Source organism: Mastomys coucha, unplaced genomic scaffold, assembly GCF_008632895.1.
Source record: "Mastomys coucha isolate ucsf_1 unplaced genomic scaffold, UCSF_Mcou_1 pScaffold22, whole genome shotgun sequence".
Classification (NCBI taxonomy): Eukaryota; Metazoa; Chordata; class Mammalia; order Rodentia; family Muridae; genus Mastomys; species Mastomys coucha.
In genome coordinates this window covers 194666429-194687419 of record NW_022196905.1, presented here as the reverse complement: position 1 = coordinate 194687419, position 20991 = coordinate 194666429, and the positions used below count along the sequence as shown (strand labels likewise).

Sequence of the window (20991 nt, the reverse complement as noted above, 5' to 3'; positions counted from 1 at the left end):
ATTTGTATGTGTGTGTATATATAGTGTTTGTATATATATATGGAGTATGTTTGTGTGTGTGTTGTATTTGTGTGCTTGTGTCTATGTGTATATAGTATATGTGTTTGTGTGCATGTGTTTTGTGTGTGCACATGTGTTATGTGTGTTTATGTGTATATGATATATATGTGTGTCTGTGTATGTGTTTGTATATATGGTATGTATGTATGTTTGTGTGTGTATATGGTATGTATGTGTGTTCATGTGTGTGTGGGTATATGTGTGTTTGAATATGCATGTATGTATGGGGGGTATGTTTGTGTGTGGTATGTGTATGTTGTATATTTGTGTGTGTTTGTGTGCATATATGATATATGATTGTGTGTATGTATATGGTGTGTTTGTGTGTATATATAGTATGTCTGTGTGTATATATGGCATGGTTATGTCTGTGTATATATGGGATATATGTGCTTGTGTGTTGTGTATGTTTTTAAGGGTGTATGTCTGTATATTGTATGTGTATCTGAATGTGGAATGCGTGTCGTGTGTATAGTGTGTGTATGTTGTTTGTATGTGTTATATGTGTATGTGGTATGCATATACATACATGTCTCACATGAACTCAGGGTGCCAGACATTCATATCAACCATTTTTCCCTTTAAACAACTCCTTTGCCCTCACTCTACTTTCTAAACTATAACATTTTCATCCTTAACAGATGTTCATTTAGTCATCCAAATTACTGATGGCCTAGTGAGTCCTAGGCAGGATCTTCTTCACTTAATGGCATCACAGAAGCACCTCAGAAGGACTTACCTCTCAGGGACAAGTTTTGATCCTTAAAGAGCCGCATGGCTTACTCCCAAGAGGCTGCGTTGGGGCTTCCTTACAAGGCCACCTGTTCACCCAATTCCTAGGAGACGTTCCTGAGCCCCATTCTTGCTTCATTTTACTTCCTGTTCAATTTTTTTTTCTTTAAACATGAATAGCACTAAAGTCTGTTGGCCCAGAGAGATTCAATGACAGTAGACTGGGCCTGGGTAAGTCAACCAGGAGTGTCTGGACTGATTGTTATCTAACAGTTAGCCTCTGTTTCAAAAGCCAGGGAAACCTACAGTGGCCTGTCTTGTGGCCTGTGATATTTCCCCTCTTGACTAGAGGAGATTGGGTAGAAAAGGGCAGAGGCAACTTAAAAGTCACACTTACAGAAAAGATGGCTGGATAGTGACAAGCTAGCACATACGGCTACATAAACTGTGTGGCAAAAGACATTTAATCATGTGTGGAGAAAATTTTGAGAAGATACGATACGTAAGTGAGATCTAAATTTTGTCAACTTAGGTACAATCTAACAAACGTACACAGGGTAGCCCAGGTCCCAGCTGGAGAGATGGCTCAGGGAATACAAGCTTTGCTCGTTCTTCAGGAGGACTTGCTTTCAATTCCCAGCCCCCAAATGGCAGCTCACAACTGTCCATAATTTCTGTTCCAAGGGATCTGACACCATCATACAGGCACACATGCAAGCAAAACCAATGTACATAAAAATAAAAAAAAATATATTCAAAAGTAGGTCAAAATGATTAACGGGTCTATTAGCACACCAAAGCACAGGCTGTCTTTAGGCTCTTTCTACAAGTCCCTGTTATAAAGGCTGCTGGCATCCTGGCTCCTCTCAGCTCTTCTCACCCCATCCACTACCCTAAATGATTTTTAGGAATCCATGGGCTTCCCTTCTCCCAGCTTCTCATTCATTTATAGCCCTGTCATGCAGGTTGGCGTGTGCACTCTTGGTTCTCCTTGGTTTCCTGGTCCTCCTGACCCTCTCTCTCCACCCCCACCCCCACCCACCTCCTCTCACAGCCAGGTGAAGTGTACTCCTTTTTCTCCTTGCTGTGAGCTCTTCCTAATGCCTTTAGCTGTGCTCTCCCTCGCTCTACCTATAAAATCCTTCTCCTCAGCCACAACTTGGAGCCGTCATGTCCTCATTTCATTCAGGTATAAGACACATTGTCTAAAAGATCAGTCATTTTCATGTGAAAAATTACCTTTCGGACTCATCTCAAGGGGAGGCTCCAAGGCTGACACTGTCACTGATGCTACGGTGTGCTTACAGACAGGAGCCTAGCATGACTGCCCTCAGAGAGGCCCAACAAGCAGTTAACTGAGAAAGAAGCAGATACTTACACTCAACTAATAGTCTGAAGTCAGGGACCCCTGTGGTTGGATGATGAAAGGCTAGAAGAAGCTAAGGAGTAGGAAGACCCAAAGGAGGACCAGCAGTCTCAAGTAACCTGGACTCCCAAGATTTGTCAGACACTGAGCCACCAACCTGATACGAGCTGATACGAGAGGCCTCCAACACATACAACAGAGGATTGCCTGGTCTGGCCTCAGTGAGAGAAAAGGCACCTAACCCTTGAGAGACTTGAGGCCCCAGGGAATGGGGAGGTCTGGCAGGGTTTGTGTGTGTGCGTGTGGGTGGGGTGGGGGGTGGGAACATCCTCTTCCAGTCAGGGGAGGAGGAATGGGTTGAAAAACTGTCAGAGGGCAGAACAGGAGGGGGATAATGACTGGACAGTAAAAAAAAAAAGATTAAAGATAATAAAAAAAAAGATAAAGTGAATACTTTAATAACTAAGAGTAAGGAGGTATTCTAGGTTGTTTTTTATTTTTGCTTTTAAGACAGGGCCTTACGTATCCCAGCTGTCCTTAAATCCTTCTGTAGCTGACAGGCTGGAATTACAGCTCTGCAGTACTATGTCAAACTCATAATTTTTTTTTTAAATAGCATCCAAGAGAGGACACAGAGTTCAAAGCAAATTGAAGTAGCAATACCACTGAAGTCTAGAAGTCTCCTGATTATTATCCTGACACCATTGCTATTAGGTCTTGATAAACTAGCCTAGACAATGTCTACCACAGGTTTGCTGATTTGAATTGAGTGCTGTTGTCTGAGCATTTCCCTAGGTATCCTTGAGATCAATAAAGGACTAGTGGTAATTAAGTACTTAAAAATGTAGTCTCATGTGTTACACTGGAAATGTCTTAATAAACTTGATTATCCATACCCCAAGGCTTTTACTGAAGTGGAAGCGTACATAATCCGATTCATTACTTCATTATGTCAATTCACCACTCATGAATTTTCCCTGATTATCTTCATATTTTATTTCTAATTCCATTGCTTCTGAGGCCAAGCTACCAAAATACCATCAAAGAGCCTATGAGTGAAGCTGGCTGGAAAGCTCTTGCTTAGTACATACAAGACTCTAGCTTTGACCACAAGCCAAAAATAAAATTAAAATGAATTAAATTGAATACAGGAATAGCTGCTGTCAGTGCTTGCTGCCATCCTCTGGTCGTCACCCAATCTGCTCATTCTCTACCAACTAAGTGAAATCTCCGAGGTTGTCTTCAAAATACGTGTACTTGGGAGAAACTTCACATGTTTGTCTGTGCTTTTCTACAAAAGCAAATTTGTATGTATTAAAACATTATTTATATTTTAAATATAAATTTAAAACCAGGGTGATACTTCAAATAGAAAACGTTCACAATAAAATCTGTTGAAAGCTCCTTCATCATGCTGGATTTAATTAGTGAATACTTATAATTTCCCTTTGTAAATATCTGTTAGCTGTATCTCTCAGAGTATGAAGGATATGTTATGTTTATATCTTCAACCTTGGTAAAGTCTGATTAAGAAATCTCTGTGCCCAGTGTTGGGCTTGGAGTCACTGAGGTTGACCTCACTAATAGCTGGCTCTGAGAGCTAATGTGAAGAGGGGAAAGGCAAAAAAATGAAGCAGAACCTATGGGGCAAGCATATGGCCATGTCTCTAAATATGTTCCTGCTCAATTACAAAGAATAAGAGGAGGAGCTGGTATCCTACGTAAAACTGCTTGTTGGCCTGACCTGGGGACACACGCTGATCAAATTGGGGTTGGGGTAGGGACCAGGTGGAGCTTAGCTAGCTGTAGATCTGGATGTCTGAACCGACTATCGGGATGTGCAAACAGCCACAGGACCGGCCGCCCTACACTAGCTTCATGGAGTGAAACGGACAGCTTTGTTATGCTGCTAGCAAACCTTACACTAAGTTCTCCGGTCTGGCCAATTACATTCAGAAAAACACAAAAATGAGAGTAGTATTAGCATAATGAGGGCAACACAGCACAAAGCCTCATAACTGGCCTAACAACAGCAACAACAACAACACAGCTAAAATGATTTTAAAATAGAAGAAGGCATCACCAAGAAACATATAGCTCTATTAAGGTAAAGAAAGGTCAAGTGTGTTTTTTATCTGATGACCTTTATTTACCACGTTGAGTATTATTGGGTCTCCATGCTTTCTCTGATTATCTACTAGTTCTTCTAGTATACCTGTTCTTCTAGTAAGAACAATAAGAAAATAGGGTTTCTCCCCCATGTACTCCAAGGAGTATATGTTCATCTTTGTGGAGCAATAGGAACACTAAAAATGACCTAACCGCATTTTCTAAGCACATCAAAGTGTGCTTGGTGGATGTGATGAGAACATATGCAAATTAAAGAGTAATTTTCGCCCACAATCTGCTCCAGCTCGGCATGGAAGATACTGGAGAGGAAGTAAATGACAGAAGTATGCATCATTTGCAATGCCACAGGAAGTGCCCTAAAATAGCTGCCTTTTGCAGGTCTGTCGAGGATATTCTGAATGTTCACTGTAGCAAAATGATGCATGAGATAATGAGCAAGAAGTAACGTGGACTCTCTATGCTGAAAGTCTTTCTGGGACAGAAATAATTGACTACAAGTCAAAATATGAGCTATAGCACATTATAACTAAAAACAAAGGTACTGTCTATTTTCGGACTCACAAATGCCTTCAAAGAGCCTTATGAACTTAATAGGACTGATAGAGGGTGCTGGGGTGGGCAGGATGGTATTGACACAGGGGAAGTATGCAAAGTATAAGCTACTGAAATGAGCTTCCGATCATTACAGAAAGGGTCAGTGAGGACGGGGGTGGCTGGGCGGGATTCAACACAACTGATCCTGTGTAAGGCATTTTGATAACAAAACTTGTGGTAAGAAAGATAAAGTGTTATCCTCAAAGTCACCACCAAGATGGAGAGCAAAGGAAGAAGGAAGACCTAGGGTAACTGCTCTTCCCAGCACAGGAAACGGCTACCAGGCACTGCAGGCTAACATACCTGAACCAGTGAACAGAACACAAGGGAAGTAAAACCATACGTAATCTCCAATGCCACACATGTCACTAAATGTCTAATGAAGTGAACTCATAAAGGGACATGTTTAGGATAGCCTCCAGCACTTGTGTGAGAGCAAGGTGTTTAGTAGTCTTATAAAGTAACATTTTCCTTACATGCTGTTACTGTGGTAACACACATTTATATCTCTGCCACTTGCCTGCTTGAAATCTTAGAAGGGTCACAAATCTGAACAGGGAGTAAAATTAGCAACTTGGGTTCTCTAGTCTGAATACAACTGCTGGCAGGAAAACAAATACAATGTGTACCTTAGGTAAAGTCTTTACAAGTCTCCACAGACTTGTAGCCACAGAAACTATACCATGATGAAGGATGTGCATATAGAAAACATGAGTTTCTGGTAGCTGTTAAGTTGTTTTATGTTATATTCTTTTTTCACATAAATTTGAGTTTGTTAGCAAATGTACTTAAGAACAGAAAACATAGAAGACGATTAATCATATGTCGCAGGATTTTTCCCTGTCCAATTACATTAGTGCAGAGGAGGTCTGTGATTGGACAGGGAAAGGGAGACGGAGCAAAGAGTTGCCGAGGGAGGGAGCGCCTCAGGGTAGGAGGCGAAGGAAGATTAACCCACGTGGCATTTACCAGCCACAAGTAGCTATGATTTCACAAGGTTAGAAATATTGGGATAAAGCTTTTATCATTATCAACTGGCTCTGAAATTATTGTATTGGCATCCTGTAAATTGTGATTTTATTTATGCATGAATCTGATTGGTTAATTACACTCTAAGAGTCTTGATTCTATTGGGTAATTAGGTGTTGAGTGTAGGGTGCATGGGGTATTGCATGACAGTGAGAGAAACTGGGGTTGGGGGAGGCACCAGAGAGAGTGGGAACCCTGTGGTCTAGCGTGGCGGGAGAGTTGGTGGGCCAGCCGGAGTGCAGGAGCATGGTCGGGCCCCGTAGAGAGTTGGTGGGTTCATTTTTTAATATTTCCACAACAATCTCAATTCTAATGTTAAGTGTCAAGCTTGTATCTCATTCACTTTGGCAGATCAGCCTTGAGTGTTGGGCTGGTACTGTCTTTGTGAAACAGAAAGTCTGACCCACGAGAGAGGCTGCTGTTCTCTCCTTCCCTGTTACTAAGATGACTACAGAAGCATCCCTAGGATACCCAACACTAGAGATACAACGTTTCCTCTTCTTGTAGTTCCCAACAGATACCCAAATGAATAAAGCAGCTGTGTGTGGGAGGGTGTCTAAAGTAAAATGTCTAACTTTTGCTAATTAAAACTGGTCCAAAGATTCAACAAGAGTCCAAAAAGAGAGTAGATAATAGATAAAATCTAAAACTGAAGTCTAAAGTACTTACCATATAACTATTTCCTTTTAACTCTAGCATTCCCTCTGGAATGGGTGGTTCATAAGTCCCAGGAAGCTAACTGAATTTACAAGGCTCAGGAAACTCATGACACTTAGGTGTCTCACAAAAGTTACATGATTTAAAGGGTCCCTCTCCCACTTTATAAAAGCAATAAACAATTTCAGGAGAGAAAAAGTTCTTTGGGGGAGCTGCCTACAAGTTGAGCAGGGAGCTACAAGAATGTAGCTTTTGTGAATCACCACACATGATTTATATTTACCTGCAGTCTAGTAAGACCAGATGTTTAACAAGATTTTAAAAACAAACAGTAATTTACAAAATGAGTGATACCTGTTCAAAGAATTTCTATGAAGAAAAAAATACTTTAATATAGTAAGATCACAGAAAACTTCTTGCAAAAACTTTTATAACTCCCAACTGTGAGCTAGACTGTCTAAACATAACTCCTAGCCAACTAGCTAGCCGTTTGCACTATTATTCCTATTCTCAGGATGGCTACTCTTTTTTCATGAAGGCAATCATAAGACCCAAAATAAGTAAGGGTATCCTGAATCTTTGACATAAAATTCTCTGCTTACGTTTTTGGGCAGCTTTGTGGTTTGTAAACTTTTTGAATAATTCAGATTCTCTGATACTCATCCTTCTATTGGTGGAGGCCAGTAGAGAGAGCAGGCAGTGTGGGGTAGAGAATCCTGAATTCGAGCACTGAGTTTTTTGTTTTTGTTTTTTTCATTCACTTTTCATTCACTCTGCTTTTTTTGTCACTGTAAAGTACTAGAGTGGAAGCTACTGTCTAAAAGTTCATCAGCCCACAGAACCTGGTTTGAAATTGTCCAGCCTCTAGCTACATTATAAACATATGACAACTTAAATAAATACTCCAGGGGCCCCACTGATTAGAACAAAATTGACAAATATAATAGAACACTTGAATTCTGAAATTATTTATCTAATTTATTAACACAATATTAGAGTATGAAGCATGCTTAGTCGATACAACCAGGCATGCTTACTTCCCTTATAACTACTTCCATGTCTCCTCTATCCTCTCCCAAATTTATGACCTCTTCTTCTAGAATAATTATTGTTACACACACATAGACACACAAACACACACACACACACACACACCCATCTACTGGATCCAATTAATGTTGTCATTATGCACATATATTTAGAGCTGAGCACTTGGGATTGAATAACCTATCAGCACTTTTACTACTCAATTAAAGCATGTTATATATCATTTTGAAAAATTTCCATAACAACATATGTAAAAAGGAATCATTTGTGTACTATAACCTCAAAGCTAGAGAGAGTAGGAAGTGGTTTTGGTAATTTTAGACAATTTATCTCTCATATAAGTTTTACTAACCATTGGAGTAAAGATTGTTTTTTAATTTTACTGAAGAGGGAATGGAGGCCTATAGACGTTAAACTACTTCCTATGGATCACATAGCTAAAGCAAGCTAGAACCATGATAGATCCTGTCTGTTGGCCATCCATAATGTAAGTTTAATCTCCATTTTCCTTATAAGGGACTCTCATTCATTTTACAAGTAGTTGCTGAGTTTCTTTAATATGTAAGGCATTGCTTTTCCTCTATCCCATGAATAGCTGTTTCAAATATCCAGGGACATTTTGTCTAGAAAGTTGTCATTTCCATCTTCAGAACAGCAAGAGCCCTGAAACAGCTTCTTTACTTGTCATACTTCCTCTAGACCTTACTTGTGATCACTTACTCCCCACTTAAGCACTTGGTAACACTTGCATTTGAGCCAAGAGCACCAGGTTAAGTAAGTATGCACTAAATACAATTTTCCTTTTCTCATGAATATTTTGTCTTCTAAAAATATTTTAAAATGAAAATAAATATTTATCTTAATTCTGTATACTTAAACAGAATGAACCCCATAAGATTAAGTTCTGTAGTTATATATTAAGTTCTGTTAAGTTCTGCATAATAATACAATTGACATTTAAGTAATTATTTCCATGGTTTAACCCAGTTGACCTTCATAAACGAAATTTTAAAAATAAAATCAGTTTCAGTAGAGTTTTATTGCACAACTTACTTAAAGAGACTCCTCCACTTTTCATATCCTTGGAATAGTGAGTCAATTAGGTACACAAGTGTCACTGTAGGACTTAAAATTCAGAGACTCTTTTCAACCCAAACCAGTCTTGCTTTGATGAGTTGTTTATTATTATTATTATTATTATTATTATTATTATTATTATTATTATTATTACAAAGTCATAAAATATGGCCAGTGAGTTATTTCATCATAATTGTATGAACTGGGAATGACAGATGTGAAAGAAGGAAAAATCAAAGTTGTATTCAACTCCTTGTCTTGTAATGCTAGAAGAGCCACTATGAAGACGGTATTCATTGTCTTCTGTGTATTCAAACTAAGAAGGAATTAGCGTTTTGTTTTTTCAAATTTACTACTGTGGATAAATTCAAGAAGGAAATAAGGTACAAAGCTTCCAAGACCAGTCATGTATATATACCATGCCACTTCATTCTAAAAAGTCCATTTTGCTTTCATTTGATGGGTGTGGTAAACATTATTATTTTTCTAGTAACCGAAGTAGGATTACTAAAAGCATGAATGTTTTTAAGTTTTCATCTGCAGTTAGTCAAGGATGTGTTTTGTTGTTGCTGGGTTGACTCACAGGGACAGTCTTGCTTTTGAACTCATAGTTGAAGCACCATCGTGGTACAATTAAACCTTGTGAGATGATGGCTTTCCTCACATGTGAGCAGCCTCACCTGGCTCGCTCGAATGAGGGACTTTTTGATGCTATAATGGAGAATTTCAGTGAACAAACTTTAGTTTACTAATTGTCATGTTTTTCTTTGACTTTCGCTGCACACTTGACAGGGGATGGGAGCCAGTGCTTCTATTTAAGAACACGAGAGGCATTCCGGTGTTACATTTCAGTTTGTTTGTTCTTTGCCCGGAGTTTAAGACTATAAGCCTTCTGGAAAGAGTCTATGGGTTTCTGAAGGTTTCTATTTACCTCGGTACGTAGTGGTGCCATGGAAATTGTAGCTGTCCTGTTGGAGAAAAGCTGCCCTCGTGCCACTTCACAGGCACATTCCTGAAGGGCCCAAATGTTAACTGTTCTTCTAATCCCCACCAGAGACTGTTGAATGGATATGTGGTGATGGTCGGCCATATTAGAAGGTTTTTAGGTTCTTTAACACTGTACATAACGTATTAAATTATACCTCATGAAATAGGATGGTTTGGTTGTAAATATTATCCTATTCCTTGAAGAAAACTTTGCCTATTGCTCCGTTTAGGAAGATTCATGAAGATAGATTGATTCCAGCTAAAGAGCAAAAGGAACGCATGAAAAACCTTCTTTTCCGTATACCATCCTAGCCCCTTAGACTTTCAGCCTCTCTCAGAACTCCCTTAAATATAATAGGATAACTTCCAAGTTCCTTTCTCAAAGAAACCAGTGGGGTTTTAGGTGATCACAGAGTTATATAGCATTCAATTTGATTCAATTAGATTCATTAATCTAATCCTAACATGGACATCCTAACTCAGAGAGACGCTATCTGTTGCAACTGGCCATTCCCAGTATAGAAGCCCATGGTTTACTTTGTAGAAAGAAAAATGGTTCCTTATGTGGCCAGCAAAGAAGAAATGCTATACATTCCTCATAGTCCGTACATACATGCTTTCTTCCTTTACTCCTTCCTCTCCTCCTCCCTCCTTCCCTCCCTCCTTTTCTTTCCTCCATACTTCCCTTTCACTTCAGTGTGGATTTAGAGGAATAGACATTCTAAATCAATAAATAGATTCTTGATCACATCACTTTGGGCAGGGGGGTTCACTGAGAAAAACTTCCCCTAGTTTAGGAAATGTGCTTAGTATACTACAATTTTGATAGGATCTATGGAATACCCATGGAGCCACTATGAGGGCATATACTGCTATGCCCATAACAAAGAGGCCATCCACATTCTCTGATACATATTTCACACAATGTATACCATGACACACTGAATCACCCAAACAAAGATTTTACAAAGTACTTATTGTAGTAATTATTTCTACTGTCAGCTAATGGCACCTTCATATGCTTAATCCAGTAAAGACATCAGAAAGCTTTGAAAAGAACAGTGAGTGCTTGTATCCAGGATTTGAGAAAGGGTGTATCATCTATTCAACCAGCCATCATTACCTCTAAGACTTATCCTTCAGTCTTTGGTTAAAAAGAAACAAACCAAGATTCTTATGATTCTCATTTTAAATTTGCCCTCTTTTCTTTGTATGCAACGAGGTTTTTTTTATACTTCTTCATAAGCATATATTCTCACTCTTAAACTATGTCATCTCTATGAATAGACCTCACTCTTTTCCCTTCCTGAATTCTAAGATAGCAGAATTTGCAAAATCTCATTTTCAATTCAGTACCTTAGGAATTGCCCCTTTGTTTGCTGTTTAGTTATTTTACATATTATAACATTTGGGTCTTAGTGACATTGTCTCATTTTATTCCAAAGTAACTTATTAATTATTATACCACATATATGTTGTAAATGTAAACATATTTAATAAATTGTGTGTCTAGACAGTATATAGGCATATATTATGCATAACACAATGTAAACACAACACTGCCAGGAATAACGCAGTATCCAATATTTGTTGGGCTGAGTTGACTGAGAACTATTTTAATTATGTCAACAAGTAAGAAAAATAGCTCAAGCCTTTAACAATTTCTAAACAAAATTGTAACACAGGAAATAACTTATTTTTTACTTTTTTACTGTCTAAATTGATAGGAATTTTTTATGAGTTTATGGATTGAGCATGCCATTTCTTAATGAAGCTTAATAAAAGTGAGAATACCAACATATGCCTTTCCTAGAAATATTAAGCAGTGAAGTGAATTTTGGGTAAAGCTTTATGTATGACATATATGACTCAGAATTGACAAGTAGATAAATGAACAAGAAATATGGAACAAAAGTGAAGAATTAGAAATTCTGAAGAAACCATGAAAGTAAACATGTGCCCAGTTGAGAAAGAGAACATGAGTACTGTTAGTACTGCTTGGAGCTGAAGTGTCCCAGGCAAGATTACTCCTGGCTGTGTCCTCTCCACCCATACTCCCATAGCAAAATGTCATTTATAGTGTCCTTAATTATTGGTTATTTATCTCTCCCACACATTAAGGAGACTGTGGGCTGTGGCATATTTTATCTTAATGACTATTATATACCTTTGACTTTGGACAAAAAAATAAATAAACAGTGAGGGTCTTTTAAGGAGAAAAATAGAATTCCTAAAAGAAGAAGGGAACAAATGCATAAGAAGTATATTCTAGCAAAACTTAGCCCATCGAAGCTGTCATGAGCTAAGTCAGGTTCTTTAACTCTGGAATTAATGTGTTTCTTACCAAAGACAGCAGGAGAAATTATAAATATATTAAAAATCTGACAGTTGCTGGAGAGATGGCTCAGCGGTTAAGAACATTGACTGCTCTTCCGAAGGTCCTGAGTTCAAATCCCAGCAACCACATGGTGGCTCACAACCATCTATAATGAGATCTGATGCCCTCTTCTGGTATGTCTGAAGACAGCTACAATTACTTACATATAATATTAAATAAATATTAAAAGGGGGGTGGTTGGAGAGATGGCTAAGTGGTTAAGAACATTGACAGCTACTGTAAAGATTAGTTACTAAAGTTGATATAAACACAGCATGAGCTTTATCAATACAGAGTAAAAGATATAAAGTGGCTTAGGGATATTGTTTAGTTGGACCACACTTGCCTCACTTGTATGACATTTGGCTTCAGTGTTGTTATATAGAATTCTAATTTCTTTTTATATATTGTTTGCATTATGTTTTCAAAATGACAACTCACTTTAACATTTGACTGGTGATGGCATAATATATACATATTATATCCTGCTTTCAATTCTCAACCATATGTGTGACAGAAAAAAAAATGCATGGTTAATGGTAACTATGAGGCCAAACTTAAGTTCAGAAACTTATGAAATCAAAATCACAGCGATAAATCTGCATACATCTTAAATTCCTCAAAGAATCTCAACCACAAAAGGACTTCCTTGTGAGCTTCAGTGTTCCCAGATAATTTTAAACTTACAGCGACACAGGTATAAATTTAAGTAGTTCCTCATATCCTTCTAGCAAGATCCAAGTTGGTCTACTTATTGCAAACATGTCCCCTTGTGTATCTTCAACAATTACTACAATGTAAATCTATAATAAATTATGGTTTTATTACATTATTTCTAGCTTCCCAACTTCATTCATACCCAAACTCTAATGACTCATACTAGCTTCAAAAAAAATTGAAAAATTTCTCATATTCAAATTCTTTCAAAATATATGACTCATTTGTTGCTTTTCAAGTTCATAAACTCTTTACTTTTCCCAGGGCCATTTTCTTTCTTGTGCATGATAAAATTCATACCTGTGGTCCTTCCTGAGATCAATAAAACAGCTGCCTTCTCTGAGAAAATATTTTGGAACATCCAAGTGTGAAAAGGCACCTCAATTCTCTGGATTCATTTCCTCTACTGTATCTGAGAGTGATTATTTTGGGCCACATTGCATGAAAAAAACACTTATGAAAAAGAGCAACGTATTTTCCATCCTTATCATCTTGGGGACTCGAGAAACAGAGGTTTAGAACTGCCTCCACTTGCTTGAAGGTAAAACTGCTGTAATTCTTACAGCTTTGGATTAAATTTGACAAATATTGCCCTTAAGACCAGAGAGAGCTCTCAACATGTCCTTGGGATATTTATTGGTATTTCATACCTTTATCAAGGGATTAAGGATTTTTATCAAGTTAACATGCCCTTCAATATTATATCTTCTTCACTGATAAATATTACAGGTGAAAATACATTCCAATTCTTGTTAGTCTGACAGTCAATTTCAAAGAATAGTGCAAATTTCCAACTGGCATCCTCTGAAAGGTAGAGGCTCTAGTCAGAGTGTTTAAGAGCGACAACGATATTGAAAATAGAGAAGCTAAGCAAAAAATGCGTCCCTCCAGTATGATGTGGGGTCAAGAAGGCTTCAGAGATGAAAAGGCAGGGTTATGAAGCTTACTGGAGTTCTTTGGGGCTCAAGAAGGAAATGTCTTTAGCCAGTTCTTCTACCATTTAGCTCATTAGGCCTCTGGTTTGTAATCAGACCATCTCAAAGGCTTGATAGAGCAGGACTTAGCAATGCATGACAACAGCAGCAATAACAACAGGACAGCTGGTGCTCGTCTAACACAATGAGCTGCCTTGAGATAGCAATCAGGTAAGCAAAGGAGTTCTTTATTTCCTTCTGAAGACATTGAAGATACCACCAATGACGTCTCCACTATTGTAAAAGACATGAACTACATGTTATCAGCCTTACTTCACGGATTTGGCAACTGCACTCCAGAAATTTTGGGGAGCAATCTGACTAAACCATGAGTGGAAATGAAGAGCTCCATTCAAAGAGGGATGACAGTGACAGCCTAAGAAATGAGGAGGAAACTGCTTGATTAAGCAACAATGCTTAAACCTGCGTCATCAACATTAGACAGAAACAAATCAGAAACAGTATAACTATGATTTAAATTTTATAAAACCTACATAAAATAGAGATTATTTTTCAAGACTTATTTTCCTAATGTTAAAATAAAACTGGGCACAATTATGCTTACCCTGAATAATAATTATAATTAACTACCCCTGTGTTAAATATATAGTGAACACTATATGGTGTTGAACAGGAGAAGTTTTGTTAAATAGAGTAAATGTTATAATCACAGCAAAGGTTTTCAAAACTCTGCAGGAAATATGCTTCTACTACTGAGTATTGATTTCCATCTTACTATCTGGGACAAAATCTTAGTTCTAATACATTTTAAAGGGCTATAGTAAGACAATGAAACATGAAAGCCATTTCATACATGCCCAGGAATTGTCTGATTGATCACACCATGATCTAATGGGGCATGACTGGTTCTCTTATTTGCCAAGATGCACAGAAGGTGTCTCATTGGTCTCCTCTGACATGTTGGTCAAGGCACAGGCATCTTTCTTCTTTTTAGCCATTATTTCACTGCTTTATGTAAGATCAATCTCATAAGACAGAAACAAGGTCTAACTCTGAAATAATGAGCTATAAGGTTCCTGTGATGATAATTTTTATGATCTTATAACCTCATAGTTTGTTTACTTATGTCTGGAAGTGTGACTTATATTTTATAATCTACTTTTGTGTTTGTATTTGGTATACAAATAGTACATTCACCAAATGACTCTTTAATTATCAATGGATCATAAAGTAAAGTCGCTGTTTTTAAATGCTAGCTCACAATCAGTGTTGGAAGATATAGGCTCGCTGCCTATTTCACCCTAAGGTTCATTTTCCCTCTGAGAATTTCATGGAGCACTTAGATTTTCCTCACTGAGTGTGTACTCAAGTTCCTCCATTTACACAAGTAACTGTTTTCCATAAACCAATGATGATTCCCCATCTTATTCAACATTCCACCACACCAATAGTAGTCTAGATTTTAAAATGAATTACATTAAAAAAATTAAAACATATAGAAAGATTGGTTTCAACACAAGCTTAAAATGCTCTTTCTCAAAATGCAGTACTTTCTAACTATGTAATGTTAACTTTTGATTCTGAACATTTAAATGGCCTGAGAGGTATCAGGAATACAAGGTTGGAGCAGGCCTTGACTGATTCCAAATCAGAAATAAACAGAAAGGTTACAAGAAATTAAAGTGTCCCTTTTCCTACCAATAAATGAATAATTTTTACTATCTAGAATATTGCTCCAATAAATGGTCTTATAAAATTTAAAATCAATGAGTAGTAGTACTATTGCCAGTTTTCATTTCACTTCTGATTTCAGTTTATTCTAAGAAGCATCGATGCACCTGGCTGGACAATCATCAAATTTGCTTATTCATGATCCTATCTTGTAACGAATGATTTCCACAATCCAAGTAAAGCAGTTTCAATCCTTTAGAAAATATATATGCCAAAATATTGTTGCTTTATTTGACAATAAAATTATAACATCAGAAGAACAATTCTGAAACCCTATACTTTTAATAATAATTCTTTTATTTTAATTATGTTTTCAGTACTGAGGACTGACCCTACGGTCTTTTACACTCTAGGTGAGCTCTTTCCTATTGAGCTATAGCTTCCCCCACCCTGCTTCCATTCAGTTCTCAAGTGAGACAGTGTCTCAGGAAACTACTTCATCTGGTCTTGAACTCACTGAAGAAAGGCCTTCAATCCTCCTGCCTCGGTCACCTGAGTGGCTTACATGTTGCATCATCAGGACTGACTCAACACTTTTCTGCATTACTCAAATATATTGTTTAAAATATTACAAATACTAACATATGCTAAAGGAGACACAGCAAATCAGCTATCTCTTCATTATTCTCTGAAACAACAATATGGCAAGTGAAATATTTAAAGTTTTTAAATGATTACCAACAGGTGAAGGCCTCTATGCTTAATGCTGCATTTTCATATTGCCCAAATATTTACACTGAAAAGCAACTTTCTTTTTCATGAAGCCAATGAGATAAGTTACAAGAACTCCCTTCCACAGAAGTTTACAAAATGTCCCATAAAGAGAACCTGTGATGTTTTCTTGGATTGCAGATCAAATGATAGTTCTCCTCAACTTGAAACAGGAGCTTGCTCTCATAAACATACCTTGTCCTTGGCTTACTCCATAAAACTCAGCTGCTATCCTCGCGGCTTCCTTTCGGTTGCCTTTCACGATGTAGAAATGACTAAGGATGGCAAGGCTGATTTTCACAAAAAGTTTAAAACAGAAAAGGGAGAGTATCGTAAAATAGACATTAGATAGCTGTTGAGCAAATGGCCGGCTTTCTTCTAACACCGACATTGTTGCAGAGGAATCTGCCCCGGTGTTAGGTCCCAGCCAAGTCTCAACTGTGTCTGGCTCTGTTCCGAGATGCTCTTGAACAGCTGGTCCGAAGGAAAGAAAATGTCAACTGGTAGTGATGCCTAAGGCTCAAATTATTTATACTGTCCATAAAAGTTCTTCACCAGCTCCTATTGGTCTGACAATATTCCATGGAAGCAACCGAATCACGTTTCGCAAGCCTCCTGACTTTCCATTCTCAGTATAAAGTGATACACCCTCTTTCTCTTCTGGCTTTCTGAAGTCGACTATTGAAATAACTAAGGCTGACGGTTTCCTTTTTTGGTATTTAATTGTCAAGAACAACTTGGGCTCAGTAAATGCATCTGGCACCAAGCCTGGAGACCTGAGTTCCATCTCTTGAGCCCACACAGTGGAAGGAGGGTCACAAGCTTACACACACACACACACACACACACACACACACACACACTCTAAATAAATAATAAATAGATGAATAAATGTAACTTTAAAAAGAAAATTGGTAGTTCTTGTGTATTTTATCCGCATGGTTCATGTAATAATATTTATAATATTGAAGAGAAGTCAAATATTCTAACTCAACTCTTAACTTTGTTGACCATGAAATAAATAATTGAAGTAAATGATTACATTGAGTTAGTTGTTAATACAATATTTTAATAACTGATTAGCCTGTCCCATCATCTATTAATAGGTTTACACCTGCAATATAACACTTTAAAACACCTATCAGCTGTTTTCTATCTGCTAAGTAGACTAAGAAGAACTTAACAGTTCCTGCCACCAGTGTAGCATAGTTTTACAGGAGAAAATTCAAGAACTCAGATAAATAAAAGACAAGGCATCATAACAACATACCTAAGAGGGACCTAATGCTGACAGGAAGGTCTGAGAGAGCTTCCTGGGAGGTGGGGGATAATACACAAAAGAATTATTAAACAAATATAACCATGTCACAAAACTGCAAAACCAACCAAACTAAACTTAATAATAGATCTAGTTATAATACACCTAAAAGGTACTTTTTATACCTATAATCTTAAATAACTATGACCTATTCAGGAATAAAACTTACTTGGGTATCCTATGTATATGTGGCTAGTCTTAAATACACCTACATATAAATAATAGCTTAAAAGAGAAATAGAAGCAATTATTTAGAAACACAATATTCAGTGCCTTTGTTTTCATAAATTCCTTTGTTTCTATTTCCTTTTCTTCTTTTGAAATGATATTTTTCCCTGACAATATTTAGGAATTTAACAAAAAAAAAGGCACTAATACAAAATATTGTGATATATCTTTACATCACCAGATTTAGGGTCTGCTTATTTTGGAACATTTCTTCATGCTGCTAAATTTCAAAGTCACAAGCAAAAGACATAAGCAACTGTGGCTCTGGCTGAAGGAAGGATCGTATCTGTGATGTGGCATCCTGATAAGCATGACACGTCGCTTTCATGCTGTGTATCTTATTGGGTTAAGTCTGATTTACTACACCAAACGCTCCTAAGGCAAGGGAGACAGGCCATTGAATAAATGTCCTAAAAGAGGGAAGCTGCTTCTGCCACGGTGAATCCCTTGCTCCCAGAAACACAAAGTAGATTGAAGTCTTAGAAATCATCAGCTCTTTGATAGTGGTCCTTGGTGTCCTTCCCATCAGTAATACAGGCAGGACAATTACAAATGGACCTGTGCACCATGGCTCATGCTGTCTGGGACAGAGTGCCAACTTCCTGCTGAACTGCTGAAGATAAACTGCTACATGTTCTTCTCTACCGCTGATGTGGAAACTGTGTCAAGAGAGTGAACTCATCGCAATTACGTTCCGGTGAGTTTTCTGTCTGGCATGGAGACGCTTGAGCACACACTGGCTTGGAGCCTGTGGACAGCTGGCTCATCACAATGCTCTGAGTCACTGTGTGACTTCCACTCTAGTGCTTTGGAATCAGAAATAAACCTGCCTTAGTCACATCTAAGTGCCTGTCTAAGGTTTCTCCCCTTTCTCTTACCAGTAAGTGTTATTAAAAATAATTCCCTCTGTAGCAGCTACTCAGCAGCCTGGATTCTTTGGGGCTAAGAAACACTCCCATTCATTAAGGCTGTCGTCATCAGTTCAGGAAGCTTAAATCCCTCATGCTTTACTGAGAGAAAAATGTTACCACTCAATATTTAGAATTTTATTCCCAGATGTCAAATTTAGGTTTTACAAATTCCTTCATTCGTTCCTCTTTGTTTCATAAAGACAACACTCACCCATAATACAATTTGTCACCTGCTAATTTCTTAACCCAATATGAACTCAGAAATACAAATCAGATGTTAATTTTCATATAAGACTCTTCAAAACACCATCTTCAATGATTGGTGATATATAAAAGACCATAAGAACTATTTGAGCATCCATTTTCTTGGCTTTAGATTTTTTTCTGAGTCAAATACAATTTTTGTTTTTTTCCTTTATAAATATTTTTTGACAATTTCATACATGAGCACTGTTTTACATCATTTCCATTCTACCTCCGCCTATGCTATTGTTAAGTCTATAGCAGGGGTGTAGGGTTCAGGTGCTATAGAATAGAAAATAGAAAAAGATTGGGGGGTGGGCTGTGTCTCGAGAGTGGGAGGGAGGGACATATGGAGGGAGAGAGTAAGTATGAATAAAGTGCAATATGTATGTTTGAAAATGCCATAGTGAGTTATATTATTTTATGTTTATTTAATATGTATATATATTATGTATGTATATGCATACATAATGTAAATGAAATTAGTCACTTGTGGTTATAATGTACATCTCTCCCACAAGAGTCAGAGACTAACAGAAACCCTAGTGCTAGGCATCAGAAACCTCATGGGAGTCGAAGAGATTGCAAAAACAATAGAGAATACTGTCATTATCCTTGGTTGCCTCCCAGAACTTAAAAGGAAGACCCAATTGCTGAGGACATCATGCACTTTGGACACAGTCCTTGGGGAATTTGAACCGGAACTGACCCGGAAGCCTCCTCCTTGAGGATTAGCTACCACAGTACCCAAAGTTGCTATGCAACTGCCAACAGAGAAAAGTAGTCCAAAATTCTAGTGGTAAAGCCTGTGACCCACAACAATGACCAGCATGACAAAATCCCCACAAGGCTGCAGTGATGGCACATATGTCTTAGGAGTAAGTAGAAACAGTCTGATTGGAATTAAAGCCTGTGTAGTAAGAGGGAATACCTGCCTGGTGTTGGTTGTTATCTTAGCCATCTCCCTGTAGCTGGTGAGGTCATGAACCCTAGAGGAGAACTTACTGCCGCCCCCTTCCAAAATCAGTAAAATTCCTTACTGAATACTTACTCTTTTAGCCACAGATAGGTGTAGCTTTCATCCTTCACCTAAAAAGGTTCATTTTTGTAGCACAGAGCATCACATAAATCTTCAACTGGTCAAACTGTAGAAAATCAGTGACTATGGGATGTTCAACTTTAACTGCTTCATACACAACACAATCCCTCCACCTAAGGCTCACATACCACTGAAGGACAGAGAGAAGGGACAGAAACATTGCAAGAGCCAGAGGACCTGGATATCTGCTGTAAGATGGTGTCTTCTGTAAATGGCTGGGAGCCACACTCATGAAATCTTACCAGTGACCACATAAACAAGACCTCTGTAACACCAGTTGACATTCCTTGGTAGATGATGGAATCTCATAAGGCTCTATCCTTTAGATAAATATCTACAGGTAATTAATTTTCACTAGAGAGGGTAAGTGAGTCTTCTCCAGGGATATGTTATTCAATCCAAAGTGATCAGCCCTAAACACACACAAACACATAGAAGTGACACTAAATGGACTCAGAAAGTTATTTTTATACAGGCACACGCATACATGCACACGTGTAGCAACCATTATAGAAATCATGAATTTGAGAGTGAATGGAGAGGCACAGGAGGAGGTGAGGGGAGAGGATGAGTTAGAAATTATGTAAACACAAAATTCTTGTGTAAAATTTTCAAAAATTGGAAAATAAATCAAAAAATTTGATATTATATATAATACTAACTCTCATAAAGACAAAGTCCTTTCAGGATATTTTGTGTTTTGACTATATTTATGTCTTCATACCGTTTCTTTCTTCTTCTTTTGCTCTTTTTGTATGTAAGACATAGATTCTATAAATGAAAGAAAACATGCATTATTTATCCTTCTGAATCAGTCTCAACCTGTTTAAGATGGTAGTGAGCTCATTTGCATGCATTCACTCATTTTTAAGAGAATATATTCTGGTTACTCTTTCTCCTCTGCCAAATCCTCAAAGATTCTCCCTATGTTCCTTTCCATTAATGACTGATTAAAGATACATTCTAATTAGGACTAAAGTTAGAGCAATACTTAGTTTTTTGGTGGGGAGAGTTTGGGTAAGAACTATTCTGTTTCGTTTGA

The 20991-nt window shown here is 37.7% G+C and overlaps 1 protein-coding gene across 2 annotated transcripts in view; it reads right to left on the bottom strand.

Moving 5' to 3' along the window:
* The window catches only part of Asb5 (ankyrin repeat and SOCS box containing 5), a 40608-nt gene extending 23953 nt beyond the window's left edge, over positions 1 to 16655 (bottom strand). Inside the window, exon 1 of one of the 2 annotated variants that reach the window (XM_031339823.1) lies at positions 16346 to 16655. In XM_031339823.1, the coding sequence (XP_031195683.1) occupies positions 16346 to 16541 (196 nt within the window). In that variant the 5' untranslated portion in view covers positions 16542 to 16655. Of the gene's footprint in view, positions 1 to 799; positions 1022 to 16345 lie in introns of those variants that run through there. The other variant, XM_031339826.1, reaches the window with a different exon arrangement.
* Between the last annotated feature and the right edge of the window lie 4336 nt (positions 16656 to 20991).